Source organism: Octopus bimaculoides, chromosome 20 (genome assembly GCF_001194135.2).
Source record: "Octopus bimaculoides isolate UCB-OBI-ISO-001 chromosome 20, ASM119413v2, whole genome shotgun sequence".
NCBI lineage: Eukaryota > Metazoa > Mollusca > Cephalopoda > Octopoda > Octopodidae > Octopus > Octopus bimaculoides.
In genome coordinates, this window is record NC_069000.1 from 41,559,127 (window position 1) to 41,570,890 (window position 11,764).

General features: G+C 38.0%; 1 protein-coding gene across 1 annotated transcript in view; it reads right to left on the reverse strand.

The window, feature by feature from the left end:
• Window positions 1–4,893: 4,893 nt before the first annotated feature.
• LOC106875577 (uncharacterized) overlaps window positions 4,894–11,764 on the reverse strand; it is a 12,200-nt gene continuing 5,329 nt past the window's right edge. Inside the window, exons 5-9 of the mRNA XM_014923786.2 lie at window positions 10,178–10,465; window positions 9,658–9,768; window positions 9,325–9,484; window positions 8,486–8,606; window positions 4,894–5,850 (exon numbers count right to left, since the gene is read on the reverse strand). Coding sequence (XP_014779272.2) covers window positions 5,711–5,850; window positions 8,486–8,606; window positions 9,325–9,484; window positions 9,658–9,768; window positions 10,178–10,465 — 820 coding nt within the window. The 3' untranslated portion in view covers window positions 4,894–5,710. The remainder of the gene's footprint in view (window positions 5,851–8,485; window positions 8,607–9,324; window positions 9,485–9,657; window positions 9,769–10,177; window positions 10,466–11,764) is intronic.

Sequence of the window (11,764 nt, forward strand, 5' to 3'; positions counted from 1 at the left end):
GTGGTCAGTTCTTTGTCTTAAGATTCATCTCAGCTTCTCATATTATTTATGAATGGCTGTGATTATCTCTCTTTTTTATCTTTCATCCTTCGGATTACTTGTCTGTCGAATGTAGTATTTATTTATCTTCTTTCTTTTACTCGTTTCAGTCATTAGATTGTGGCCATGCTTGGGCACTGCCTTGACCTTTTAGTCAAATCAACCTCTCCCCCCCTCCCTTTATAAAATCAGAAATATTTTTTTCTACTCTAAGCACAAGGCCCGAAAGTTTTGGGGAGGGGGCCAGTCAATTAGATCGACCCCAATACGCAATTGGTACATAATTTATCGACTCCCGAAAGGATAAAAGGCAAAGTAGACCTCGGCGGAATTTGAACTCGGAATGTAAACACAGACGAAATACCGCTAAGCATTTTGCCTGGTGTGCTAACAGTTCTGCTAGCTCGCTGCCTTTGGTGCTTAATTTATCAACCCTGAAAGGGCTGGCATGCTAATGGTTCTGCCAGCTTGCCCTCTGGAATTAGAAATATTAAATGGAAGTGGATTAGTAATGAAACAGAAATGTTCTCAAGTGACTCCTGGATGAATGATATACTTTTATAAACAAACTTTGGAGCCCCTAGTGCATTGGTATTTTACAGAATGTGAAAGGAATCCTGAAATAGCTTAGAAAATTGGATAAATACTCTTCGTCTACAAAAAAAATTAATTGGCTTTATTAGTGGTAGAAAAAGGAATGCGCTACAACGATTTGTATTATTTAGTCACATGGAATTTTACTAAAGCCAATTTGGTCAACTGAGCTCCTTTGAACCAGTGATCCAGCTTGGCCACAGTCTAATCACTGAAACAAGGAAAGATAATAAACAATACAGTTTGTTTTTGTTTAGATTTTATTGTCGTTCAAGACGCATTTGAGGGGAGGGGGAAAACAACAGCTGTAGATATGAGGGTCATTGGGATTAGGGCTTTTTTTTTTTTTATGTGAGGATTTTACTTTATTGTTTATCTTATTGGAAAATCAACAAAGTGCCAGAGTTTAGTCAACTGCCCCTCTAGCCCTTCATAACAACAGGAAAAGTCTCAGTCTTGACTAAGAGCTATGATCAAAAATATTCCAACCATGACCACCAAGGACGATTTTATCTGAGGTGTCCTTCCTCTTTTTTTTTAAGATGGTATAAGTGGGGTACTGAAAAGTTTCTATCTTTAGGTAAAAATACAAGATCATTTATAGTTTTTCAACATGTTCCCCTCTCAGGTTCACACATTTGGTGCAGTTTTTCTAAGCCCTGTAAATGAACTCGGAAGGTTGGGCCTTTCATAATACCCTCAAAGCTACGAACTATTTCAGTACACCCCCCACCCCCGCCCCCGTGTTATTTCAGGGGGATGTGGCTGCTATTCCTAGCAAATCAGCTGAACCCTAGCCATCTGATGAAACTTACCTCAGATAACTTATTAAAAACTTTCTAAACTTAAAACTAAAACAAAGTGAAGAAATGTATGGGGCACAGCGTGACATACTGTACCTTTTTTGCTGTTCTGTCTGCTCCTTCAGATGCTTCACACACAAGAACAAACATGCAGTTAGGAATAAAATGGGACAGTCTAAACCCTGTACACCCACATATAATGTAAAGAACCAAATGAGGTGTAATGCATCAATCTTGACATTGCACTATTTCTGTACAATTGCAGTGAGGATTCTGATAGGGTAAATTGGGACAATCTTGACAGCATTATCATCAGGTAATTACATAAGTAGTAATGAACAGAATTAGGTGAAATGCATTTGTCTTCATATTTTCTTTGTCTCTGTACAATTGCAGATGACAGTACATTCTGCATCAGTGTAAAATGGGACAGTTTGGACAATGCAGAATTTCTTTATCAACAATTACTGCACAAGTTCAGTACACTTGCAGATAACTACACACTCTGCTGCAGCAGATACCAAATGGGGTATAACAATAGTGTTGATGTTGCACAATTTGTCCACCTGCATGTATCGCATACTCATGCAGTCAAAAGTGGGACGCTATAAAAACTTGATATTGCACATTTTCTGTACTTGCAGATTCTGCAATTAAGACCTCAAATAATGCAGAATGGTTACCTTTCTAGTATATCCTTATTCCATTTCCAAATCAGTAGGGTATAGTTTGAGGAAAATTTGGCTGCTACTTATAGCTGATCAAACAACCAGGTAGAGGCTCATAGAAGTGAGGTATCCATAGGGATGGACAAGGACACACATCTGCAGAGTCAGAGTGATGAAGTCAGCCAACACCACCATCATATTGATGAGTATGTAAAACTATTTGCATTGTTAATTATCATCTTGCTCCATAAAAAGCACATTTAACTCCCAATTAGTTTCACTATTTGCACAACATGCACACGTTATATTTTTATATATATATAGTCTAACCCATGCCAGCATGGAAAGCGGACGTTAAATGATGACATGCATTTGTGTATTTGTTTTGCAAGATTCCTGATGTGAATCCATGTGTTGAAATTGATCTTGTTACATTTGGGGATGGTCATATTTTTTTGCCAATTAATGCACCTGGTTAATTGGTAAAAATATAACAATACATATATATATATATATTATATAAATATGTATGTGGTTAAGAGGCTTCCTTCCTGACTATATGGTCTTGAGTTCGGTCCAACTATGGCAACTGGGGTTCTTCTACAATAACCCCAGGTTAGCCAAGGCCTTGTGAGTGGATTTCATAGATGGAAACTGTGGTATGACGTCAGCGACTGGTGAGCTGACCAGAAGAGGAAGAAGGGCAGAGGGAGCCTCGATCGGGATTTCATGCCCTTTTCGAATGGGGTTGTTGACGTGCCAAGTGATCGTCTAGGTTTGGGAGAAGCAGCTGCTATTCCTAGTGTTCTTCGGGTTGGGGCGAGCCACGAGGATCGGATACCGCAAGACAGACTCAGTCGAGGAAGGAAAACCGAGGTAAGGCGATTATAATACAAAGAAGTCAATCGCGTGTACTATTTGCTTTCTGTCATATTTCGACCCCTTGATTCTTCAGACAAATTCCTCCACCATCCATGTTTTTTTTTTTTTTTTTTTTTAACTGCATGGTAACCTCGTGAGTGCCAGTGCTACAAAATACAGTACTCGGTGCACGCTGTGTTATGGTCGGCATTAGAAATGGCAACCAGCCACAGAAACCATGCCAAAGCAAGCATAGCATGATAGAGTCCTTGCGTCCTCCAGATTTTGTCGAAAACATATTTGAATGATCATGGTGATGATGATGATGATTAACTTCAGATATCAGTTTTGAACCAACACATCTATGATCGAAGGCATTCCACCAATGACAAATATGTCCACTTCTTATTCTCTCTCTTTGCTTGGTGCCTTAATGATAATGATAATGATAATGATAATATGATGGCAAGCTGGCAGAAAGGTTACCACGCCAGGCAAAACACTTAGTGATATTTCGTTTATCTTTACATTCTGAGTTCAAATTCCGCCAAGGTCGATGTCGCCTTTCATCCTTTCAGGGTCGATAAATTAAGTACCAGTTGCGTACCGGGGTCGATCTAATCGACTGGCCCCCTCTCCCCTCAAAAAATTTCGGGCCTTGTGCCTAGAGTAGAAAAGAATAATGATGATGATTTCATATTTACGCATAAGGCCAGCAAATTCAGGGGGTAGGAGGATCAGTTGATATGAAACCCAGCACTCAAATAGTACTTATTTGATCGACCCGAAAGGTTGAAAAGCAAAGTTGAACTCAGAACATAAGGGACACCTTCCTAATAATAATAATAATAAAAATAATCCTTTCTACTATAGGCACACACAAAGCTTGAAATTTTGGTGGAGGGGAGCAGTTGATTACATCAACCCCAGTATTTCACTGGTACTTAATTTACCAACCTCAGTGGAATTTGAACTCAGAGTGTAAAGACAAATGAAATACAGTTAACAGCATGCTAACAACACCGCCAGATCTCCGTCTTCTGAATAATGCAACAAAATAAATTTGAGATGAATCCATTTAAGTGTGTATGGCCTAGTGGTTAGGTAAGTTGCACTCATGATTGTGAGATCGTGGTTTCGATTCCTAGACTGGCTGTGCATGGTGCCCTTAAGCAAAGTATTTCATTTCATGTTGCTGAAGTCCATTCAGTTGTAAACAGGCCACCCTGCAACGGACTGGCTTTCTAACCAGGGAGAACGTTGGCCAGCTCCCCAAGCCGGCAGAGTGGCATCATTGAAAAGCTGAGACAGTGCAAAGTGCATTGTGACCAGTGATGTCTAACAACAGCTGATAGTCTGGTCAATCACTTACACAGATTTATACATTTACGCATGCATACACATATTTCTCAGAAATGAAAACATATCTACACACACACACACATTGTTTGATTGCTTTTCCAAAATAATACAAACAGGTTCTGTTTTACATGATATATATATATGGATGTGTATGCATATATATATATATGTGTGTGTGTGTATGTATATATATATATATATATATATATATATATGTGTGTGTGTGTATATATATATATATGTGTGTGTATATATATATATGTGTGTGTGTGTGTGCATATATATATACATATATATAGCAATAAGAAAATGGAGGGGATTAATAGGTGGTATTCATCAACTTGCAGACATTGTATTATGTCAATTTACTTGTTTATTTGTTTACTAAGAGGACAATAATAACAATATACAAACACATGTGAAATATTATGTCATATCCGTAATTATAAAAATGACATATAGTAACAGAAGTCCACTATATGTCATTTTTATAATTACTGATATGACATAATATGTCGCATGTGTTTGTATATTGTTATTACTGTCCTTTTAGTAAACAAATAAATTAACATAATACAATGTCTGCAAGTTGATGAACACCACCTATTAATCCCTTCCATTTTCTTATTGCATTATAAATTAATGGTAAAATAACTTTTTACCCACACCCATTTATTGCACTTGGTAATGTAATTGCCATGCAATGAAAAAACACTAGTGTAATAATAATTGGGTATTCTTCCGGCAGTATATTGGATAGATATTATCCCTTAGTGGGTTGGATTCACAACCCCTAACTTTCTTGGATATATATATTGATATATACATATACACACACACACACATGCATGTGTGTGTGTAGGAATGATCGACAAACAGTTTCAGGTGGTTAAATGCTTAATGAATGGACAGTAGCATTAATCCCAGCACTGATTAAATGTTTAACCCTTCAGCACTCGGATTATTCTGTCAAATATAATGCCTGTTCATTGCCATTGATTTGAATTAGTCAGGCGTTACCTTGTAGCTTTGAGACTTCAATAATAAGACTCTTTATTTGCAGAATAATATTGTCGGAAAAGTGCGAGAGGTCAGATCTGGCCAGTTTGAAGATAAAACAGGGCTGAATATTTTGGCTGGTTTAAATACTAAATGTTTAATTAACAACCTGTCTCGTTAATCACAGCAGTGATTAAGTTGGTCTAATTGTGTAGCTCATCAAGACACTGGTCTATCACTCACTCCATCAACAGCAATGATTAAATGAGAAGATATATCACAGAAGTTGTAAAGAACCGGACACAGGTGAACAGTGAAGGGCACAATGGGCATGGGCTGAAACTCAACGACAGGCAGGCGAGTTTAGTTTCAGCTTGCAATGTTTTAGTATTTTACATCGTAAATGTTGAAGCGGTCATAATCATCTATTCTATCAATGTCCAGGCTGCTTTCTGAATCGGAATTCTCGTAATCTGGTAGAATGGTCTGTGAAATTTCAGGAATTTTTGATACTTGTACTTTCACTACAAAAAAAAAAAAAAAAAAAAAAAAAAAAAAAAAAAAAAATACATAAACAGAAAAACAACAACAACAATAATACTTTCTACTGGAAGCACAAGGTCTCAAATTTTGGGGGTGGGTCTAAGTCGATTACATCAACCCCAGTGTGTAACTGGTACTTATAATAATAATAATAATAATAATAATGGTTTCAAATTTTGGCACAAGGCCAGCAACTTTGGGAGGAGGTACTTACTTTTGTGAGGAGGGGACAATCAATCACATTGACTCCAATGCTTGACTGGTACTTAATTTATTGACCACAAGAGGATGAAAGGCAAGGTCGACCTCAGTAGAATTTGAACTCAGAACATAGCGACAGACAAAATACCACTCAGCATTTCACCCAGTGTGCTAACAATTCTGCTAGCTTGCTGCCTTAAATAATAATAATAACGATGATGATGATGATTCAGTCATCCCACAGCCATTGCCAGCCTATAACCATTTTTAGAATAATAATAATAATAATAATAATAATGATGATAAATGATTCTGACAGCCCACAGCCATTTTTATTATAATAATAATAATAATCATCATCATCATCATCATCGTTTAACGTCTGCTTTCCATGCTAGCATGGGTTGGACGATTTGACTAAGGATTGGTGCAACCAGATGGCTGCACCAGGCTCCAATCTGATCTGGCAGAGTTTCTACAGCTGGATGCCCTTCCTAATACCAACCACTCCGAGAGTGTAGTGGGTGCTTTTACGTGCCACTGGCACGAAGGCCAGTCAGGCGGTACTGGCAACGGCCACGCTCAAATTGTATTTTTTACATGCCACCTGCAGAGGAGCCAGTCCAGCGGCAGTGGCAATGACCTCGCTCAAATGTCTTTTCACGTGCCACCGGCACAAGTGCCAGTAAGGGGACACTGGTAACGGTCATGCTCAGATGGCGTTTTTTACGTGCCACCAGCATGGAAGCCAGACAGCTGCTCTGGCAATGATCACGGTCGGATGGTGCTGTTAGCGCTCCACTGGCACAGGTGCCAGTCATCGAATTTGGTTCGATTTCGATTTCACTTGCCTCAACAACAACAACAACAACAATAATAATAATAATAATGATACTGGTTTCAAATTTTGGCTTAAAGCTAGCAATCCCAGTGTTCAACCGGTACTTATTTTATCAAGCCTTGAAGGATGAAAGACAAAGGTGACCCTGGCAGAATCTAGACTCAGAAGCATTTTACTCAGCATGCTAATGATCCTGCAAAATCACCACCTTATTTAATAAAAATAATAATAGTTTTAAATTTTGGCAAAAGAACAGCAATATTTTTAATGGAGAGAGCAAGTTGATTGCATAGACATCAGTACTAACCTACCCAAAACTATCCTGGGTCTATGATAAAAACATACTGTTTTAAAGTGATATAAATTAAAATTTTCCATCAAAGTTTCAAACTAATTTGTGTTCCAAACACCAGTTTAATAATGACAAAATTAAATTCAAACTACAACAAACGTAAACAAAGCGTTGAGATGTCTTAGAAAATTAAAGAAGTGATTTTTTAATTTCTCAACAAACGCAGGATAATGCTAATAATATAGCCTGAACAGGATAAACTACCCCTATTTTGCAGTAAAAGGTGTAGGAGGTCAGCTGTGGACACGAACTCACATCTCCGTGATTACGCGTCACGATGCTCTGACCGATTGAGCTAAACTCCCCCACTACAGATTCCTCTGCAAATTTAAGATGTATTGAAATCTCGCTTTATGAGACACTATTATATGTTAAATTCAAATTATTTTATTAAATTCTTCAATACTTTTGAAACAAGGGCAGTATATTTCGACAAAAATATGGTAACAGAAGGGTAAGAGTGATCTAAATTAATACCTTTTACCAAAATTTCATGTTAATTTATGTTCTAAAAACAACTTAATAATGGACGTTGGTAATCAATATATTATTTAGCTGTACGCATAACACATAACTTAGAAGTAGCACTACGGATGTGCCAGCACATATGAGCTTGAGATATGGCTAACCTCATGCACTTCTCATGAGGAATTTCAGAAGGAGCTTCATGAGACCACTGCTGAGACATTCCAAAAAAACAAAAAGCCATTGGAAAACCAATTATAGCAGCGACTCCATCAATTCCTAGGGATATCTGAAGAAGGAATTTTATATTCTGAAATATCATATCAGACTATAGATGATTAAATTTCAACAGTTATTAGAGTCCGTTGTTTGTATTATAGTGCGTTGCTGTGTCATTCAAAACAATTTATTCTTTAATGACAAAGTAATTTTACTAAACGCTACGTTATTTTTTTAGCCCTTAAGCATTGACAGATTACTCTGTCAATAATAGTTATTTCTTCACACTGTTTTGAATTTATCCTGCATTATCTTGGTGTGGCTGTTTATGTTTAAAACAACATTGTAGGGTAGGTGTGAAAGGTCAAATCTGGTTGATTTGAACATAAAGGAAGGAGAATATTTTGGCCAAATATGGCCAGTTGAAATCCCAAAGGGTTAAATCAGTTGAAGCAAAGAGATGCATTTTGGTAGAATGATGGTAACAATGCTGTCCTACATCTACACAATAATGAGAGAAGGGAAATAAAATATCTACCTTTCAGTGTGAAAGGGTTATCGTCATCAGGAATGACTTCTTCCTCTTCAAAGGCCTTGTTATCATCATCATCATCAAAGTCCATTTCAAACCTTCCAAAGTCTTTGTGAATATTTGGAAACTGGAAAAAAAAAAGAGACACAACAGAAACGTGTGAATGAAGGGTTTCTAGATTTTTGCACAAATCCACAAATTTAGGCAGAAGTAAAGATCTGGTAGTTAACTGGTAGTCAACCCCAGTACATAACTGGTACATATTTCATTATCAACCCCTATTCCAACAGGGATGAAAAATGAAATGCAAAAGGCAATACTGATCTTTGGAGGGTCTGAAGTGTTTTTTTTTTTTCCAAACCATGAAGTCTCATGTTCAATCACAGTCACGCTACACAGCATCTGGGCCACGTGTCTTCTTCGATAGCACCAACCAAGTGGAATAAAGGCTGGTGAATGGATTTGAGAGAGAGAAACCAAAAGAAGCAGATCGCACGTGTATATGTGTATATATACATATATGTATGTGTGTGTGCATATATTTATATATTTGCATATCCATTATGTATGCGTGTGTGTGTGTTCAACACTTTGTATTTGCTGACCTGCCTGCCATTGTTTGACAAAACAGTGATGGTTTGTTTATGTCCCCGAAACTTAGTGGCTCGTCAGAAAGCAACGATAGACTAAGTTGCAGACTTTATCATCAAAAATGAGCACTGGGGTTGATCTGTTTGACTTGACACTTCGAGGTAGTGCCCCAGCATGGTCACAGCTCAATTAGTGAAACAAGTAAAAGATAAAACGACAACGCTAAAAGCTCATACAACAAAGACTACTTCTACCTTTTCTGTTGTCTCCAAGAGACGAGGCCAATAAGCTGGGTCTGATTTTGCCAGTGACATCTGTATCTTGTTTGGTTTGTGACGCATAAAACACTTGGAGATGACCACTTTGTCATAAAGTCCATAGGTCGCTGAAACTGGTTCGTTGTTGACCACTGGCCTGAAAAGGAGAAAACAAATGTACAAAGACCATCTTGACCACATGTGAATGAGAACAAAATCTTAGAATATAAACATGCATTGGTTTCAAATTTTGACACAGGGCAGCAGCGGAACAAGAAGGAGTTTCAAATTTTAGAGAGGAGAGAAAAACTATCATTAGAATCAACTTACCGAATATGGATTGCAGTCTCCTCAAAGTCTGCAGTGAAATCTTCAGCGTGATCCATCTCGGCTGTCACCAGTAACCGAAATTTGTTCTGGCACCAGTAAATTGCAGGGGAGCTGCAAGAAGATACCAGAAAGTAGAATGATTGAGTAAAATGTTAGATGAAGACCAACATGTTTTGGGGTTGATCAGATATAAGTAAATATATAATGAAAACCAGTTTAATCAGTTGGCAATGAATGAAATAGAAGACAGAGAGAAACTGCTCCATATAAGAGCTTTCCTATCGACACTGCCAATACTACCACTACTATCGTCACACCACAACAATTGATACAACACTATTGATCACCACTGTCACAACCACCACCACAACCACTGTCACCACTACCACCACCGTTACTGTTACCACCACCACCACCACCGTCACCATCAACACTGTCACCACCACCACCAACGTCACTACCATCACCACTACCACCACCACCACCACCCATACATTCCAACAGGTAAATTAACACTCACCTGTTGTTTGTATCGCTGGTCGTCAGGAGGAGGCCATCGGAAGAAGGCTGTTGCTGCACATCGAGGCACGGTGTGACTCTCACAGTCAGGTTCTCAAGTAACTCTTCACAGAGTCGCAAAGAGTCTGCATCATAACAGCTGCCAGCGGCACCACCACCACCACCACCACCACTACCATCATCATCATCAATATGATGACTACCACTATCATCATTATCAGCAGCAGCAGTAGAAGCAGAAGTCCCAACAGCAGCAACAGCAGCAACATTGGCTAAAGCTTCTTTAAAACTGAAATTAAAAACAAAGAATATATATCTATACATATAAACATACACACACACATATTTCTCTTTTATTTCTCTTTTACTTGTTTCAGCCATTTGACTGTGGCCATGCTGGAGCACCGCTTTTTAGTCGAGCTAATCAACCCCAGGACTTATTCTTTGGAAACCTAGTACTTATTCTATCGGTCTATTTAGCTGAACCGCTAAGTTACGGGGACGTAAACACACCAGCATCGGTTGTCAAGCAATGTTAGGGGGACAAACAGAGACACACAAACATATATATATATATATATATATATACATATATACGACAGGCTTCTTTCAGTTTCCGTCTACCAAATCCACTCACAAGGCTTTGGTCGGCCTGAGGCTATAGTAGAAGACACTTGTCCAAGATGCCATGCAGTGGGACTGAACCTGGAACCATGTGGTTGGTAAGCAAGCTACTTACCACACAGCCACTCCTACGCCTGCATTATTATATATAAACATGTGTGTGTGTTTATATATATATATGCATATACACACACCTACATATGCTTACGCTGGCAAAATATATTTGTACACAAACACAGAGCCATATATATACATTCTAGCACATATAGTGAGACTCACACCAGATCCTCCATACTGATGAGATCCAACAAGATCGAAATAGCAGCAGTGTATGAACATCAAGGCATCTATAGTTGAAAGAAACGCAACAAACACAACCTACTTGCAAAAACAAAAAAAAAAAAAGACAGAAATTAAGGTGGTGCTCCATCATGGCCACAGTCAAATGGCTAAAACAAGTAAAAGAATAAAAGAATTACATGTATAAGTATGAATAAATGTATTCATACTGTATTTGATGACAAGATGCACTTTTATTTACATTATTTACATTTGACGGATATTTCTCATCTTGTTTGTTGTTAACACAACGTTTCAGTTGATATACCCTCCAGCCTTCATCAGGTGTCTTGGGAAAATTTCAAACCTGGGTTCTCATTCCTATGGTATTTTTCGTTGTTGTTGTTGTTCTTCTTCTTCTTGTTATTGTTGTTATTATTATTATTATTATTATTCAGGTCACTGCCTGGAATCGAACTCAGAATCTTGGGGTTACTGGCCCCTGCTCTTAACCACTACACCATATGGCATAGTGGTTGAAATAATGTAAAGATGCATTGTTGTCAGAAAAAAATTTCTGTTGTAAGAAGGAACACATTTTTTATATAATCTTATTCATGTCTAATGAGTCTTCATCATTCCCAAGAATTTCATTTTTACCCTGCTTGGGGTAATTTACCCCGAT